The sequence below is a fragment of the Artibeus jamaicensis genome, unplaced genomic scaffold, assembly GCF_021234435.1.
Source record: "Artibeus jamaicensis isolate MK-2021 breed Jamaican fruit bat unplaced genomic scaffold, CSHL_Jam_final contig_797, whole genome shotgun sequence".
In the NCBI taxonomy this organism is placed as follows: Eukaryota; Metazoa; Chordata; class Mammalia; order Chiroptera; family Phyllostomidae; genus Artibeus; species Artibeus jamaicensis.
The window spans coordinates 11,578,639-11,596,480 of NW_026521977.1; the positions used below are offsets into that span (position 1 = coordinate 11,578,639).

At 34.9% G+C, this 17,842-nt stretch overlaps 1 protein-coding gene across 6 annotated transcripts in view; it reads left to right on the forward strand.

The window, feature by feature from the left end:
- ANO5 (anoctamin 5) overlaps positions 1–17,177 on the forward strand; it is a 72,318-nt gene extending 55,141 nt beyond the window's left edge. For 4 of the 6 annotated variants that reach the window (XM_053673124.1, XM_053673128.1, XM_053673127.1 and 1 more), the window contains 5 exons: positions 4,662–4,792; positions 7,277–7,482; positions 8,969–9,147; positions 10,441–10,546; positions 13,776–15,868. In XM_053673124.1, coding sequence (XP_053529099.1) covers positions 4,662–4,792; positions 7,277–7,482; positions 8,969–9,147; positions 10,441–10,546; positions 13,776–13,997 — 844 coding nt within the window. In that variant the 3' untranslated portion in view covers positions 13,998–15,868. Of the gene's footprint in view, positions 1–4,661; positions 4,793–7,276; positions 7,483–8,968; positions 9,148–10,440; positions 10,547–13,775; positions 15,869–16,622 lie in introns of those variants that run through there. The other 2 variants (XM_053673125.1, XM_053673126.1) reach the window with 2 other exon arrangements.
- The last annotated feature ends 665 nt before the right edge of the window (positions 17,178–17,842 follow it).

Sequence of the window (17,842 nt, forward strand, 5' to 3'; positions counted from 1 at the left end):
AGTAGTTGATCACCACATCTCTAATATTGCCACAGGGAAATAACTCCAAACTGTTAAATGTTAAGTCCTGGCTCTAGATTGAGAACCTGAGGGCAGAATAGAGGTATCCCCTGAACCAAACACAAGAGGGAGAATAAATATGCAGAGAGGGAAAGAGACAGACAGGGAAATAAAAGAAAAAATGAGTAAAATTAATGCTACAAGCAAAATTCTGAAACTTATGTTGAGATTTAATGCTACCAAGGCTGCTAATAAAATCAGGTTTTAGAAAGTGAACTTACTCTTGCTAGAAGATTCTGGCAAAGCCTGAAAACATAGAAGGAGGGGATACTGTCATTAAAAAGGATCAGGAAATAATTTGAATACAGATGTAAATGACATAAGAACAATGAATATAAAGAATAATCAATTATATATAAATGAAAAAGGGTACTTCCAATAAAGAGTATAATAGATGGGATTAGTTACAGACTGAACAGAATTCTCTGAAGAGTGAACTGGGAAATAGCACTGAGAAATCTGCACGTTGTGCAGTGTGGCAGAGAGACAGCAGGACTAGACAGAGTGAGAGGAGGCTACGTGAGCATCTTTCTGAAGAGGAAGAAATATCTACTGTGGACAGATTTCTCACTAAGTAGTATTAGATACAAATGACAGAGGAGCATTTTGAAGATTCTTAATGAAAAGAACATTCACCTTAAATTTCTAGAACCAGTTTACTATGATAAAAAGTACAAGTGGAAGTATGGCATTTTTCAAAGATGAAAGAACTAAGAGTTTACAAAGTTCCTAGTCCTGAACTTCACTGGGACAATACTGAAAGATGTACCTGAGCAAGAAGAGAATACAGAATAAGAGTGTGGGATGTGAGAAACACTGATCAGTGGTAGAGTCGCTAGTTCCAGAAAGATGAAGTACTTTGGTATAAATCTAAAAAATACGTAGGACTCATGTGCTGAAAACTACAAAGCTTAATGAAAAGAGTTAGATTGGAAGACTCAGCATAGTAAAGATGCCAGTTATCTCCCAAATTGATATATAGATTTGTTATTCTAATCAAAGTAGCAAGATTTTGTAGATATAGATAAGCAGATTCTGAAATGCATGTAGAAATCAAAGGAACTAAATAGCCAAAACATAAAGAAGAATAAAATTGGAGAAATGACACCACTCAATTTTAAAACTTCATATGAAACCATATTAATCAAGACAGTGGGATTGGTGAAGGGATAGATATATAGATCAATGGAACATGGTAGAGACTGCAGGCATAAATCTACACAAATAGGGCCATTTTATTTGGATAGAGTTGCAAAAATAACTCATTGAACAAAGAACAGTTTTTAACTGGGCTGGAACAACTGGATGTCCATGTGCAAAATAATGAAATTTGAAGTAAATCTATACTTCATTCAAAAGTTAACTCAAAATAAATCATGATGATAAACCTTTTTTTAAGAAAGCAACCAAGAGATTATTATAAAATTGAAGATAACGGTCCGTGTGTGGGGACTTAAGAGTTTGTAGTTGGAAAGAAGCACAGAGAAGCCCTTCCGGGGTCCCGGCCAAGCTCTCTGCCCTGAACTGGGCAGTCTCCTTTTCCACTGACTCTCGTTCTGCACATGTCCATCTGTTTGTCAGCGCATCAGAATTCTCCAGTGTTCTGTGACCTTTTCAACAGTCTCAGCTCTTTGTGTTTTAGTTTCAATATAAGCAGTACACAAGTGTCCCTTTTAAACATTCACTATAGTACTTTATTGTCTTATTTGCTCATTTTTACCAATTTGGAGGGTATAAGTGGTATTTCATTTTAGTCTTATTTTGCATTTCCCTGATTAAGAACATGAATGGACATTTTATGGCCATGTGTATTTTCTCTTCAGTGAAATGCCTGTTGGTATTTAACCATTTTTACTTGTTTATCTTTCTAACTCATTTGTAGGAATGCTTTATAACTTGTGGTTACTATATTTTTGTCTTGTTGGTTATATGTGTTGCAAGTATTTTATACCATCAGAAGTTTTGTCTTTTTATTGTTTTAATAGCATCATTAGATCACAGTTCCTCAACCTCGGCACTCACTTTGGGCCAGATAACTTTTTGTTGTGGGGGGCTACCCTTTGCATTGTAAGATATTTAGCAAAATGCTCAGTCTTTACCCCTTAGATGCCCATAGATTACCTTCTTCCCAGTTGTGACAATCAAAAAGTTTTCCAGATATTGCCAGTGCACTCTTGTGGCTAAGTCACTCCCAGTTAGGAACCACCACTATAGGAAGACAAAAATACATATTTTTAATATAATAAAGTGTATTAACCTTTTCTCATATGGGTTAGCATATTCTTGTCTTATTTAATAAGTCCTTCCCTACCCCAAGGTCAAATAGATATTCTAATATACTTATTTCTTAATTTTTAGCATCATTATCTTTTTCTTTTAAATTCTTAATGCATATGAAAAAGATTCTGTGATCGCTGTGAAGTTCAAATTTAATTTCTCACACACACACACACACACACACACACACACACACACACACATCTCCCCGCTTTTTTAGTAACACGCCCTCTCTAATGAGCCAGGCTCCTCTCTGCATCTCCCTGTACCTTCAAATGATGCTACCACCAACTTACAAGAACAGTTTTTCCAGCAGATTGAAGTTCAAGTATTGACTAACAAAAGTGGAATCTTTTATTCCTCTTGCAAGCTTCTTACATTTCTAAACCTAGATTGTTGACAAAATTTTGACGTGCTTGCATGTTTTATTTGGGGGGGATTCTCATTTTACTCTCTGACTTTACTTTGTTTGTTTTCAAGACTTAATATTATAGTGAGCTTTTTCCCGCATCACTGAGGAAAAAATAAAACTGATATTTAAAAATGAAAAACATTGTTAGCATTTATTGAAAAGTTCCTCTTCCCCACTTTTCTGGTACCTATACACCAGTTGTGCCATATATAACAAGGACAGCAAGCACTATTACTCGGTCTTCACTCTGGCCCATGACTGGGCAGGCCCTGCCCCAGTACTGCTCTCTCTTAGTACAGCGTTGTAGTAAGTCTTGGTATCTGGTGGGGTAAGATTTATTCTGTTATCTATAGAAATATCTTGGGTGATCCATGTTTCTTGTCTTTCTGTGTAAACTTTAGAAACATCTTGTCAAACTTGGCATGAAAATAGTTTGTTTTTTGAATAAAATTACATTTGTTTCAAAAATATTGATTTACAATAGTTTTAATAAAAATAGCTACCATTTTTATAATGCCAAGTCTTTTAATTCATGAACATTTATTTTGGACTTTAATGACTTTGAGATTTAAGTTTCTACATATGGGTCATATCAGTCCTCTGTCAAATCCAATTCTAAGTACTTTTCATTTTAGTTGCTGTTATAAATGTTATCTTTTTAAAAAATTAGGTTTTTACCCTGGCTGGTTGGGTTAATGGATTGAGAGCTGACCTGCAAAGCAAGAGGTCTCTGCTTCAGCTCCTGGTCAGGATACCTGCCTGGCCTCCTGGCCAGGCCCCCAGTTGGGGGCGCGCTGGGGGCAGTGTTTTTTCACACTGATGTTTCCCTCCCTCTCTCCTTTCCTCCCCTCTCTCTAAAAACAAATAAATAAATCCTTAAAATGAATAAATATTATGTTTCTATACCTGTGTTCTATGAGTATAAAGGAATAAAATGTATTGATGTACTCTACTAGTTAATTCTAATATTTTTGTTTAACTCCATCTAGATTTTCTGTGCAGACAGTTGAATCACATTGTTAATATTGATTATTATTGTTAATAATTATAGATTACACCTTCACTTCCATTGTTTATCTTATTCTACTGGTTAAGATCTCTAGTAGAGTCTTGAATATGATCATAATATACCCCCTTTCTTTGTTCTTGGTTCTAAAGGGAATGCTTCTAACTTTCCCCCCATTAAGAATGATGTTTTCCTCCAAATTATGCTAGATGCCTTTGATTAGATTTAGGTAATTTTCTTTTTCCTCTACTTTTCTATCATAAATAAGTACTTAAAATACTTGAATAAGTATGTTTTTCTGTAGTAATTGACATGATTTCATATTTTCTACTTAAATCTGTTCATATGGTCTATCACATTGTTTGGTTTTCTAATAAAATGAAAAAAAAACCTTTGGTCCTTAAAGTAATCCAACATTATCATAATGTTTTATTTTTTATATAATATGGAATTAGGTAATATTATGTTTATGATTATTTCATTTATTTTCATGTTAGATAAGCCTCTGCACTTCCATTGTCATGCATTTTCTGTTGTAACCAATTTTTCACTTCCTTGAGTGTCCTTAGTATCTTAACAACTGAAAGGTTAGTGAATTAAATAGGAAAAAAAACATCCTCTATAGAAGCTTGCCTCCACTTGTTCTTTAACAGAACCATCTCTGAGTAAATATATTTCCATCAAGAGAGTCAGTGTTGTTATATTTTCTTACTCAGTCCAATAAAGAACTTTGACCTTGTCTTGTACTATGAAAAGAACACTATGTTTTGATGTGGACTTTAGCTCTGCTTGCTCTGTGATCTTGTTTCTTTACCTCTCTTACTGTCAATTTCTAGATTTATCACTCTGATTCTGTAACCCTTTTTAAAAACTATCTTATGTGTTTACTTTGATGACTTCCAACAGGTTGGTTCTAAATTGGTGGAGACGCCGAAAAGCTCGGACCAACTCTGAGAAGCTGTACAGTCGATGGGAGCAGGACCATGACCTTGAAACTTTTGGATCTCTTGGGCTGTTCTATGAATACCTAGAAACAGGTCATTTTTAACCACTTGTCTTGAAACATAGAGTGAGGCTGACTAAAATAAGTGTTTTTTCAGCTCTTAATATTTCTTTCTGCCTTCAACATAGCAGGTGTTCAGTAAATCACTGGACAGTAGATGAGAAGATAAATGGATTAATATATAAAAGATTGGTTCAATGTTGACTTTACTTACCAAACAGAATGTAGAATGAAGTTTAGTTTCAAAACACTAAGCTCACAAAATTTTTTCCTATCGAGTGTTAATATTGAACAAAACAAAATAAGGACCACTTTTTAATAACTGACTCAAATTAGCTTAAATAGTTCTTTCTCCTTTTGTTTGCCTCAGTGATTGCTCAGAGAGAGAACAAGTTGAAAAACATTTTCAGCACAAAACATTTTGGTGTTTCCTTTAGTTAATGCTAAAAGGAAGAAGACTAACAGCAGTTATTCCAGGGAAACCCAGATTGAACACAGTAAATCCACAAAATATTCCAAGGGTTCAACAGAGAAGAGACCTTGAGGTGAAATTTTAGGAGAGAGAATGACGGAGCCTGCCTGTGTAGTCTCCTCAGAGTGTCTTCTTTGAGTGGTGCTTCTCTGCTTCTCTGGTGAACTTAAAGACGCTTTTTAAAAACTTTTTCTTAAGGCCCATAAAATTATGGTGGAATGAACCAGCTGGCCTGAAATTGCTACTGATTCTCCACTGTAGTACAGACATGTGATGCCGGGGTTGAAATAGGTAAATTTAGGACACACAGTAAGAAATCTGTTTTATTGATATACAGCTGGCAGTGAAATTAGCTAGTCCTTACTCTATGGGGTGTTAAGGCTAATTTTTAATTATATAAGTTTTAAATGGATTTGTATATAAATGCATCAGAGAAATGATCGCTGAAATGAAAAAGTTGAAATACAAGGCTTCATAAGATTGACTACCATTTATTGAGACACAACTAAATTAATTTATTCTGGATGTTTCACATACATCATCTCTAATCTTGAAACATTCTACAGAGTAGTCATTATTCACTGCATTTTATTTTAGAGGATGCTGAAATGTGGATGAGTTAATTTATTTCCCATGGTCACAAAGATTTTAGGTAAAGATCTAGAATTCGTACATAGAAAATTTAAACTGTTTATGTATACTACTTCCTCTTAATTTCTTATTTCTTGAGTCAGTAGAGAAGACAGGAAATGAGGCTATTTGTTCACTTGGTTTAGTAGATGACAAGGCTGATTTTTTAATAAGAAAATTAAAAAAAAAAGCTGAAATCCAGAAATACTCATGATCCACCTAAAAATAGAGGACAAGTGGAAGATCCTCCCTTCCTCCAGTGGAAATTTCTTTCTGTAATTCTCATGATTATTTTTGACTCATGTGGGAAGCCCAGACTGCCAGGTGTGTGGATTTTTTTATTCCAAACATTGTTGGAGACAAAAAACCAAAAGTGACAGAATACAGCTGACACAGGTGTTAAGTCTTAATGGGGAGAGTAAAACTAATTTAGAAAGATGTCAAGGTATCCCAAAGGATTGGGACCTTAACAAATACTTTATTCCAGGAAATGTATATTTCCTCTCCACATATAATTTACATATATTTCTGATGTTTTAGTAATTCACTTTCTGGTTTATTCTCAGCTATATGTTGTTTTTTACTGCCTTTTTATCTATTAGCTTCTTCAAATCTTTAATAATGCATTCATTCATAAGGCTTATAGTTGAATATGTTTATATACCCAGCACGTACTGGCTGTTGGAAGCATACAAATGAATCAGTCATTATGTGTGATCTCAGGAAGTACACAGATTAGCAAGACAGAGAAACTTGATTACCCCACTGCTGTGGCAGGGCCAGTGTCAAGGCTAGACCATCATAGACCTAAACATACACTATAATAAAAGACTATGCTTAACCTCCCCCCCTGTCTATTTTATACCTACGGTTAATGCTTTTTATTCCCTGTACCATTTCCCCCATTCTCTTCCTTCCCCCTCCCTGCTGATGACTCTGCATGTTATCTCTGAAATCGAGAAGCCAAAGAAGCCATATGTATGACCCGTGGACTTGAACTAAGCTGGGGAAATGATGGTGGGAGGGGGGATACAGGTTGGAGGGGGATAAAGGGGAGGAAAAATGGGACAACTGTCATAACATAATCAATAAAATATATTTAAAAAATAAAAGACTATCTTTTAAGAAGAATATCTTATCTAACAAGAGTAGATGCTTCTTTAGATAAGCAGATCTCAAAAGAAGCAGCAAGTTTGAAACTGAGCCATGCATGGCCTGTCTCTCGTTCCTGTTTGAGCAAACAGGTTTTAGTCACTGCTTCTTATGGGGAGGAGAAGTGGGCAGTTGGAAAGAGACCTGGAGTGTTTTGCTGGTATAGATCCTCCCAAAATGCAGGAGGTGGTGGGAGTTGGGCAGAGTGTTCCCTCTTTTCCCCTCCATGATAATGAGTTGCACATTTTTCTTTTCTCCCTGCAGTAATCCAATTCGGATTTGTTACATTATTTGTGGCCTCTTTTCCTTTGGCTCCTCTTCTTGCTCTCTTGAATAATGTTATAGAGATCCGAGTGGATGCCTGGAAACTCACTACTCAGTACAGGAGACCTGTGGCTGCTAAAGCTCATAGCATAGGTGTTTGGCAAGACATTCTTTATGGAATGACTGTTATTTCTGTTGCAAGTAACGTAAGTGGACCTGTTTTGGTGGGTGACTGTATTTTGTTTTCTTGGGGATCGGGAGATGTGAATGATGCTTAACTCAATCTCTATTTATTTTGACTTCATCATGCGGACAGTCTAGAAAGATAAAACATTCCTAAACTTTGATGCACTAAACAACATAGAGAACTTTCTGACACGGAAACTCGGAAAATTTTAAGATCATCCACAAGGAAAACTGTAGGATCACTCTCATTAAAATAGCACAGTACAGTTTCATAGCATATGACAAAGTAGACAGGAAACAAGTAATGGTGTAAAGATTTGAATAGTACCATTAAATCTTGATTATACGTAGAGTTGTATACATAATATACAGCAATACACAGCATTTGCCTGTTATGTCTATGGACCACTAAAAATAGAAATAAAAATAGATTCCTCAAAGCATAAGTTTTATAATGCATATTCACCTAAAATAATATTATGAAAATTAAAATTGATAATAAAGTACCCAAAAAAGAGTAAATAAACATTTAACATTCACACTTCTAAGTCAACTTCATTATATAAAGAGGAAATTATTAAAAGGAAAACCTGTAGGTCAGCTAAAATCACTGGTACAGAAAAGTTATAACAATAAATGCTTTTATTATTTAAAAAAGAAGAAACTAACTTAAGAAACTAAGGAAAAATGTAAGCTAATCAATAGAAAGTAGTAACAATTAATAAAGATACAAACAGGAATAGTCAAATTAGAAAACAAACAAAAAACAATGTAATTGCTAAGTAAATCAAGGATTGGCTCATTGAAAAGAAATAAAATAACCAAAACTCCAAAAGCCTCAAACAAGAAAAAGTGACAAGGTACAGGTGAGAAAATCAAGAGACTGGTATATAGGTCAATAAGTTTTAAAATCTATTTGAAATGACTCCTTTTTTAAAAAATAAGAACTGCCAAAATTTATTCAGTGATAGAAAAACTGAATAGACCAGTAGCTATAGAAATAATATTATAAGGTTTTTTTTAAATGTACCACTAACCTATAGGTATCAGAGCCAGGTGGTTTTAAATTGACTTCCCTAATAACCTAAAGGAAACACATTGTTCATACTATTTGGATCTTTGGAAATGATGCCCACGCCCTTGATTCTAGCATATGGAGTTGGTCCAGGCAAACGAACCTGGTTCAGGACAGTGGAAACTGTGAATGAAACAATGAGAAGGGTGGAAATAGAGAGGTGTGGTAGGACGATCTTGGTTTTTGGCAGCAGATACACTCAGGTTCCAATTTCAACTTAGTCACTTTCTAGCTGTGAAATCTTGGACTACTAGTCATATACTATAAATGAGGTATTTCATGTTTTGGGCAAAGACTCATATTAACATGATTAATAATAGCATTTTAATCATTTTGCATCCTTGTAGCACAAGGAACTGAGCAATAGAAATCAGGCATTTTTCACACTAGATTATTAGCTCATGATCTCCCTCTTGTTTTATCCTTTTTAGGCTTTTATTGTGGCATTTACATCGGACATCGTTCCTCGTCTAGTTTATTACTACGCCTATTCAAAAAATTCCACTGACCCTTTGAAAGGCTATATCAATAACAGCCTGTCGATATTCCTGATAGATGACTTACCAAACCACACTGCGCCTTCGGAAAGAAGAGACTTCACCACTTGCAGGTTTCTTCTTGTTTTCTTTAATTTTGCCCTTTGGATATATTTCTTTTGTTCTTTATTTCCTTCATGCCTTACAATATAAAGGCTTTACTATGGGCAGTACAAATGCTGGATAGTAAAGTGCATCGATTCTGGAATTCACACATTGTAAGGTTCTGATCTGGAAACACAGCATGTCCCAAAGTAAGAGAATATTATGAGTAAAATAACATCAATTTTGAGTTGTCTCTTCTTTTCTATTTATTGGAAATATTTCTCAGCAACAAATGCCCCCAAATTGTGATATCTATATATCATACAGCATAATTGTATTATACATACATTTAATCTAATTGAACTTAATTATATATCCTGAAAAAAAGAATGAAAAATAAAAATATCCCACTTAAAGGGTTTCATGCAGTGAGTGTGAAATTGAATTTGTAAATGTACTCTTTCCCCACTTAGTGTCTCATGTCTGTGAGGATCGTTTTACTCTAGGATTTAAAGATTTTATATTCATGTAAAATTTGTATATCATATGTATGTAGTTATATTTTATTAGACAGATAGATAGATATGAAGAAAGAAAGAACATCAAGGCCCCTTAACTTAAACCTTGAACCAGTGGTCTCATCTTGGATGCCAAAAAGGAAACTGCAGAGTGTTGCAATGCAGGCAGACAGAAGCATTGCCACAGTTCATATTTGCATCTGGAATAATCATAGTGTAGTCTTTAAGAGTATGGTCACTTATATCATAGTTCTTGATGTCATGTCCAGGCTAAAACTTTGAAGAATATCAGTCTCTAGCAGCTTTGGAGAAAACAATAAGCTCACAAAGTTGAGTGCTAAGAACACTTAGGATAGTAAGGATATCAGCAGAAGGATAGTAAGGAAAAAAATGCAGTGTCAGATAAGCCAAGAAAAAATAGAATTTCAAGGAAATAGAATGTCAAGTTTTATTCTCAAAAGATCAAATAAGATGAGGATTAAAATGTCCCTTCCATTTAAATAGAGGAGACAGTTGGTTTCACTGTGGTGATGGATACAACTAACTGTGTTAAGGCGGGTGGGAAGAGAGGAAATGGAGATAGCAAAATTTGTCTTTGAAGGGCAAGAGAGAAGTTGCACTTGTGTTTCCTGCTACCTCTATACTGTACATCAGCCATCATTTCTACTTGTATTATAGCACAGAAATGTTTTAAGGTAGCAATTATCTTACTGTGATTTGACTTTGGAGGTTAAATAAAAGGAATAGGAATTTATGCTAGGACTCTCTGAAGCTCCAGCTAATTTTTGTATTTCTATTTTTCAGGTATAAAGATTACAGATATCCTCCCGATCATGATCTGAAGTACTTTCATAATATGCAATTCTGGCACGTCCTTGCTGCCAAGATGACCTTCATCATAGTTATGGAGGTAAGTACCTCCCCCTTTTTTTTTTTTTACTATTTTGTCTTTTTAAAAAAACTTAATTGTTGTTCAAGTACAATTTTCTGTCTTTTACTCCCATCCCAGCCAACCCCCCTGGGCCTCCCCACCTCCCTCCCATTTCTATCCCCCCTAGTTTTTGTCCATGTGCCCTTTATACTTGTTCCTGTAAACCCCTTTTCCCCTGAAATTCTCCCCTCTCCCCTCTGGTCACTGTCAGCCTTTTCTCTATTTCAGTGCCTTTGGTTATATTTTGCTTGCTTGTTTGCTTTGCTGTTTAGGTTCCTGTAGCCCTTCTTACCGTTCATTCCCCTTAGTCTCTTTGCTCCCTTTGGTCATATGTTTCTAAAGGTATCTGCTCAGCGGAAAATGGCATTATCTCAATCAATTGTTTTGACATATTTGTTGTCATAAAAAGCAGCATAGGGATGTTTTCAGTATAATGATTGCCTACTATTCATTTACTATTGTTAAGATATCAAAGTGACAGGAAAAAAGAAATATGGCCACACCCCTTGAGGGTCAGAAAATGGGCAGAGAACCCACTGATCTTTCTGAATACCTATTATATAATGGTTCCAGAGGCTATGATAATAACCTTATGATGTAGACTTTATTATTAGTCCTTGACAAATAAATCTCAGACTTAGTAAAATTAGGTATTTGCTTTAGAGATAATGAGCTAATACTAAACCTGGGTTTTAATGACAGATATCCCTCTCCCAAGTGACTGCTCTGTCCACTATATATTATGTTTCTGCCTCATGGGATTTCTAGTATAATGATAGATAGAAGACATGCAATAAAAATGAACAAATACAGAGGGGATATTTGACTAAGATACAAATTAAGTGTTACACGTCATAAACCGTGAAAGCCAGTAAGGGAGAGCTAACTCAGTAGGTGGCACTTTTGCACTCTACAGTAAATCCCAACAATGGAAAAGTCTAATGCAAGCACACACAAAGTCTAATCAGTTTTTCTTTATCTTTATCCATAAAAATAATTTTTAAATTCATATACTTTTACATGATAAAAAAGGCATCAGTCTTCTGTAATATTCATCTGCATGTTTTTCTCTTCCTTCCTTCCTTCCTCTCCCCCCTCTTCCTCTCTTTCTCCCTCTCTCTCTCTCTCTCTCTCAGTTCTTCGTATATCACTCTTCCACTCCCACATTTTTCATTACCTTTCAGTCTGGTAAATTGCACTAGGAATCTTTTTGTTTGTGTGTTTTGTTTATTTCTTATTCTCACTAACTTTTTAACCATCCCAGGCTCTGACTGATCATCTTTCTTGGACTTCTCTGCACCTTCTGTTGTATTAAACACTACATTTTCTGCAATCTATGTTTCTCCCATTTTTGGATTGCTAGCTTATTTTAATGAAGCACATCATCCTGTAATCTGTTGAGGAAAATTTTGGGCCATCAATTTTTGAAAACTTATATATTAAAAACTTCTTTCCTTATAGATGATTAATTGGCATACAGTTCAGGATTAAAAGTCATTTTTCCTGAAAATTTTTCAGCCAGCTTTATTTAGGTATTCCTGAAATGTCTTAAGACATTGCTCTATTTTCTGTCAGCTTCCAGTATTGTAAAATGCAAAGCCTTTCTGTGATGTTTTTATATGTCAGTAATCTTTAAGAATTCTCTCAGTAGTCCTTGTCTTATGACATTTCACAAGACAGTTTCTTTACATTGGACCATACTCATCATTGTGACTATTCACTAAACCCTGTAGGTCTGAAAACATACTTACCCTTCAAGTTAAGAAAATTTTCTTGGCTTATTTCTTTGCCAATTTTCTCTTTTTCTCTACTCTATTTTTGGGGGATTTCTGTTATTCAGATAGTATACATCCTATTTTGAAATTAATTATCATTTTTTCTTTCCTATAAGTAGATGGATTCATATCTTTGTCTTTTTATTCTACTATTCTTTTGCTCTGTTCATTACTGTCATTCCTCTTAGTTCTTATTTTTGTGTTTCAGTCTTTTTCTTCCATGTGAGATATCTGCTTACATTTTATTTGGTGGTTCTTGGCAATCTGTTCATATTCACACACCTAAAACAAAAACAAACTAAGAGGACAGCTAGATCAGGAGCAAAACCATAGAAGTGAAGATCACATGGAGGGTTAGCAACAGGGGAGTGGGAGAAGGAGAAGGGGGGAGAAGGTACAGAAAATAAGTAGCACAGACGGTAAGTAGAAAATAGATAGAGGGGAGGGCAAGAATAGTATGGGAAATATAGAATCTAAAGAACTTGAGACACATGGTCATAAACTAAAGGGGGATGGTGGGGGAGGGGTGTGCAGGGTGGAGGGGAATGAAGGGGGGAAATAGAACTGTAATGGCATAATCAATAAAATATATTTAAAAAAAGACTGATCAGTGAGAGACAGTTATAAGCTTTATATTCATACCCAAGGAATGCTGCTACATCTACAGATGGTAGAGAGGTTCTGGAAATTCAACTGCTCCTTACACAAATTTTTAAAAAAGATTTTATTTATTATTTTTAGAGAGAGGGGAGGGGAGGGAGAAATATCAATGTGTGGTTGCCTCCCCTGTGCCCTCTACTGGGACCTGGCCCACAACCCAGGCAAGTGCCCCGACTGGGAATTGATCCCAGGACCCATCTGCGCTCAATCCACTGAGCCACTCCAACAAGGGCCATCCATATGCAAATTTTTAACAAATCCTCTTGGTTTCAGTTCCATCCACAAATACACCTTCAAAGTCCTTAGTACTTTCTTTCCTAAGCTTTTCTAATGATCTAAAACAAAATTGGTGTTTGTCTTTTTGGTTTCTGACATCACCATGTCACCAATTGCAAGTTTAAGAAGTGCCAGCTTTCTTTGCTCTGGAGTCTGTTATCACCGTCCCCTCTTTTTTCTTTATGTCTTTGTGAGTTATGTCATTTTAAAAAATTCATTTTCAGATATTTTATTGGTTTTCAGAAGGGAGCATAGATAAGGAGTATATTCAATAACCATGTTGAACTTCAGTTTCTGTGTTACATATTTTAGAATATATTTATCTGTTTATTATTGGTCTTTAGAGGAAAGTGCCAGGACAGGGGTATCTTTTTTATTTTCTTTGTACCACATGTGTCAAGCACAGTTTTTTGAATGAATGAAATGATTTGTAGGAACTTCCTGCTGAACACTTGACAATTCTAACAGTGTTTTTTATTTTTTTATGTTTTCTCTAGCATGTTGTGTTTTTAGTTAAATTTTTGTTGGCCTGGATGATCCCCGATGTTCCAAAAGATGTTCTGGAGAGAATCAAACGAGAAAAGCTAATGACTATCAAGATCCTCCATGACTTTGAGCTTAAGAAATTAAAAGAGAACTTGAGAGATGGTTCTAATGAATTTGCCAAGGAAGTCATGATTCAGGAAAACAAAGTACAGCTAGCTAAATCAACAATCTAGTCAACAAAATGAGTAAGCAGCTGGTTGCCTGTCTAGCGTCACATTTTCCCTGGGTTAGGGCCAGAGGCCCGAAGCCATGTGTCGACTCTACCCCTTTTCCTTGTTCTTTTTTTTAACTCTGTTTTTATATATTTTTATAGAGGCTAACTCTGGGAGGTCAGAAGAGTCCCACTTGTCTGCTCCATTGGCTGGGCCCTTCCTAGGTGGTGTTTTCTGGGATTCCATAAATGATTATTAAAAGTGCATGTGGAATCAGAATATGGGAAATCATGGAATGTTGCAGTTTGTATTAAACACTGGATTTGGGCTGTCCCGTCACTTTCCAGAGAATCTGCACATTTTTATGATCTTCTCTTGGGTGGTTTTATATCTCTTTCCCATCAAGAAAAATGTTGGGACAAAAAGAAAAGAAGAGAAGGGGCCCAATGAGCCGTATTTATCCTGCAATGTTAGACTATGCAAATGAAAAACCAAAGTCAGATGACATAAGAAAACTCACATATTAAATATACTGGGTAAATATCATGGTGAGGGTTTGTTTCTGCAATTGTCCTGGATAAGTTAAGTTTCCATCAGGATCCCAGATAGCCCTTCCAGGTAAATGCAAAATTGATTTTTCAAGAGGCTGAACATTGGGTTTCAACAAAAGACTAACAACTCAGTTCTTTAAAGATAACATTTTGGGAAAAAAATAATTTCAAGACCGCATTGTCTTATCTGGAAAAAACACATTAAGAAGTTATTACATTGCTTCAGGTCTTCAAGTATATGAAAGCTATTATATAGCAGTAAATGTCTCTTCTTAATAGTTAAGGAATGTAAGACAAGGCACACTGATCATTTATCGACCTTAATGTAAAAACTTGTTGAATTATTTAAAAAAATATTTGTCTTCTACAATGACTTTTTGCATCATGAAGCTTGTGTGAGCATCAGCTATTTGTATAAGTTAGGTGCAAGTTGTTCATGAAATGTTATTTTTTTGTTTAAAGCAATCTCAAATCTCTTAATGCATTTACAGTCTTTTGTATTGATTCGCCCCTTTATGCAATGCTCCATGCCTTGTCCCTGTGCTTTTGACATGCAAGCAGCTGATGATTTGTTGGGATGTAATGTCTCAAATGTGAGCCTGCTTTAGAGAAATTGTCAGTTTAACATCAATTACAGAGTTTAACACCCAAAATGGATGAACTAAGAATGAGGTGATAGATTTGATAGCTAAGTTTAAAAAAATTGTTGAATTATTTCTCTCAGACCAATAGCACATATATGCTAGTTCTTATTCTTCTTTCTTGTAAAAAATTCTTTTTATATGTTATATATATTTTAACATTATAGAGTGAGAGATACATTTCAATTATATGTTATTTGAATCTCTAGTTTTAAATTACATTTTGGTTCCAAAAAATAGTGTTTTTAATTGTATATGAAAGAAGAAACTTCACTGTGGTTTTTTTAAAGTAGTGTTTCATTATTTGATGCTAATACATTTTTATGGAATTGTCATTATTAAGTGTAAGGCAGGCAGTCTTACCTAGTAATCAATATTAAGTGTTTAGATCTGAGGATTAGGAATTTTATAAGACTATGAGACAGCGATCCCAGTATTAGCAGTAATGATTTGGTGTCCATCATTTTCATACATCTTGTGAACATTTTTGTGTAATTTGACATGATCTCATTCTTGGAGCATGGTTTCACTTGTGGAGAAGGTAATTTTCTTGCTTGAGAAAACCAGTCAGTGTTAACTGTCGAAGAAGCTGTAGATATGTAGTATGTTTTCAATGAACCTCTGCATTGCCACCATGTTGTACATTGTGCACAGCTCATACTGCTTCCTTCTTGGGTGCTAATAAAAATAAGAATGTGGACATTGGCTTTCTATAGCTTTTAATTGTTATGGCCTGTCTGTATTTATAGAGTTTAATTATAAGAAAGTGAAGACATTTATCTCACAAAGTTGTCTGTTCATTGCAATCTTAAACCAACACAAGTGTTGGGTTTTTAGGATGTATGGAAGACAAAAGGAAGTAGCAGTTTTAAAATAAATTAATAGTACTTATGACTGGTAGGTATTTTTCTTTTAAAATATTACTGATAAATATTTGTATTCATGTTTTTTCTACCAAGAGGTTTCTCCTAGTTTTACAGATTTTAAAATGAACTACAAGTATCCTTCACTAATCTAAAAGTTCACTAGCCCAAGTCCAAAGCCAAATTGATTCAGATGATTTGTCCTACCTGATTAAAAACCCATTTGTTATTATGGGAGGACTGAATTAAGAGCATCTATCAAGTGCAAGTTGATATTTATCTGCATGGCAGATGTTTTTATCATCCAGTCAAACCCATAGTTACTTTGTCAGAAATGTTCCAGGAAACATTTGAGATTTTATTTGAAATTTTATGGAAAAAGCTGAAAAATACATAACTCTTTTCAAATGTCATCTTTTGCCTTGTCTTCATCAGTTTTTCTTTGAATACAAGAAGCAGAATCCACTTCAAAACATTTGTTTTAGAGTAATCCATCAAAAGGGAATATTTTAATTAAATTGAATGCTGTTTCGTTTTGCTGCATCTCGTAACTACTGGATTTAACTTTCTCCTTTTATCTAAACCATTAAGCAGTTATCAAGGTGAAGAAGGAAAGAAGATGATAAAGAAAAGGAAGAAGGAGATCAGACAGTTCTTATGAACTTGTTCACGTTTCCGTGGGGAGACAGGGGTTGTCGCGGTGCAGCTGTTGTAGGGGAAGAAGAAGGTCTCTTTCCTGAGCTGTGTACTGAGGGTGAAAGAAAGGCCAACAAAGTTCAAGTTGGAAACTATTATGTGTCAAAGGAAAAACTGATTCCAAGCGATTTTTATAGTATCAGATGTGACATGTAGCCCTGGGTCTCTATTGATTGACTCCAGTTGAGGGAAAGGAGTTTGTACTGCTCATGCAGAAGGGGAATCAGCTGTTCTTGAAAGAACCTCTCCACTAGTTGTTTTTAATTAGCAATAGTTGTTATCTCATCAAATAAAGTTATTAAGGAAAATAGCATTGAAAGAAGTACCATTGACCAGGCTTACAATTCTGCTACCATGGTTTACTATATGTTTTATTACTATATGTTTTTATTACTTTTTCTAGACAATTATTACTCTTCTCCTTTATGTGTAATATCAGTTAAGTGTATCAGTTATTCTACTATTATGTAAAAATTTATGATAATATATTAAAAGTAACATGATTTAATGTGTGTGAGATACCTGCTTTCATCCTCGCAAAATATTTGACTAGGTGTGTCTTTCCTGTAAATGATTATATACCATGCTGTTAACCAAGAAAGTAAGTTTTGCTTTTTGTTTCTTCCAGTGTGTGTGTGTGTGTGTGTGTGTGTGTGCGTGTGTGCACGTGAGTGCGAGGAGGTCAGTATACAGGGAAAGTTGCTCCAAAGTAATAAATCTTAGGAGATTCACATTCACTGCATCTTGACATGAGCTCAGTTTGTTCTTATAGTAAGATGTTGATATAATCTTTTCTGAATTTCAGTGTTCTAAGAGTTTTTACATCATTTTTTTATTAGGGATATTAAAATGCATTCTATGTAATACATTTAATTCACAAAATTACATGTTTGTTATACTTAAAGATGCAAATTCTTTGAAATAGAGGTTGGATGGCCCAGAAAAACTGAAGATGGTAGTTTTCTTTTGCCTCTTTTTCTATTTTTTGAGGCAATAGAGGTGAATAGAAAGGCCCAAGGACATAAATAATATGTTGAGATATTTTCTGAATTTTTTCTGGTCTGGTCTTGCCCAATAAGAAATACACAGCTGCCTTCACTGGACTTGTCTGGGCT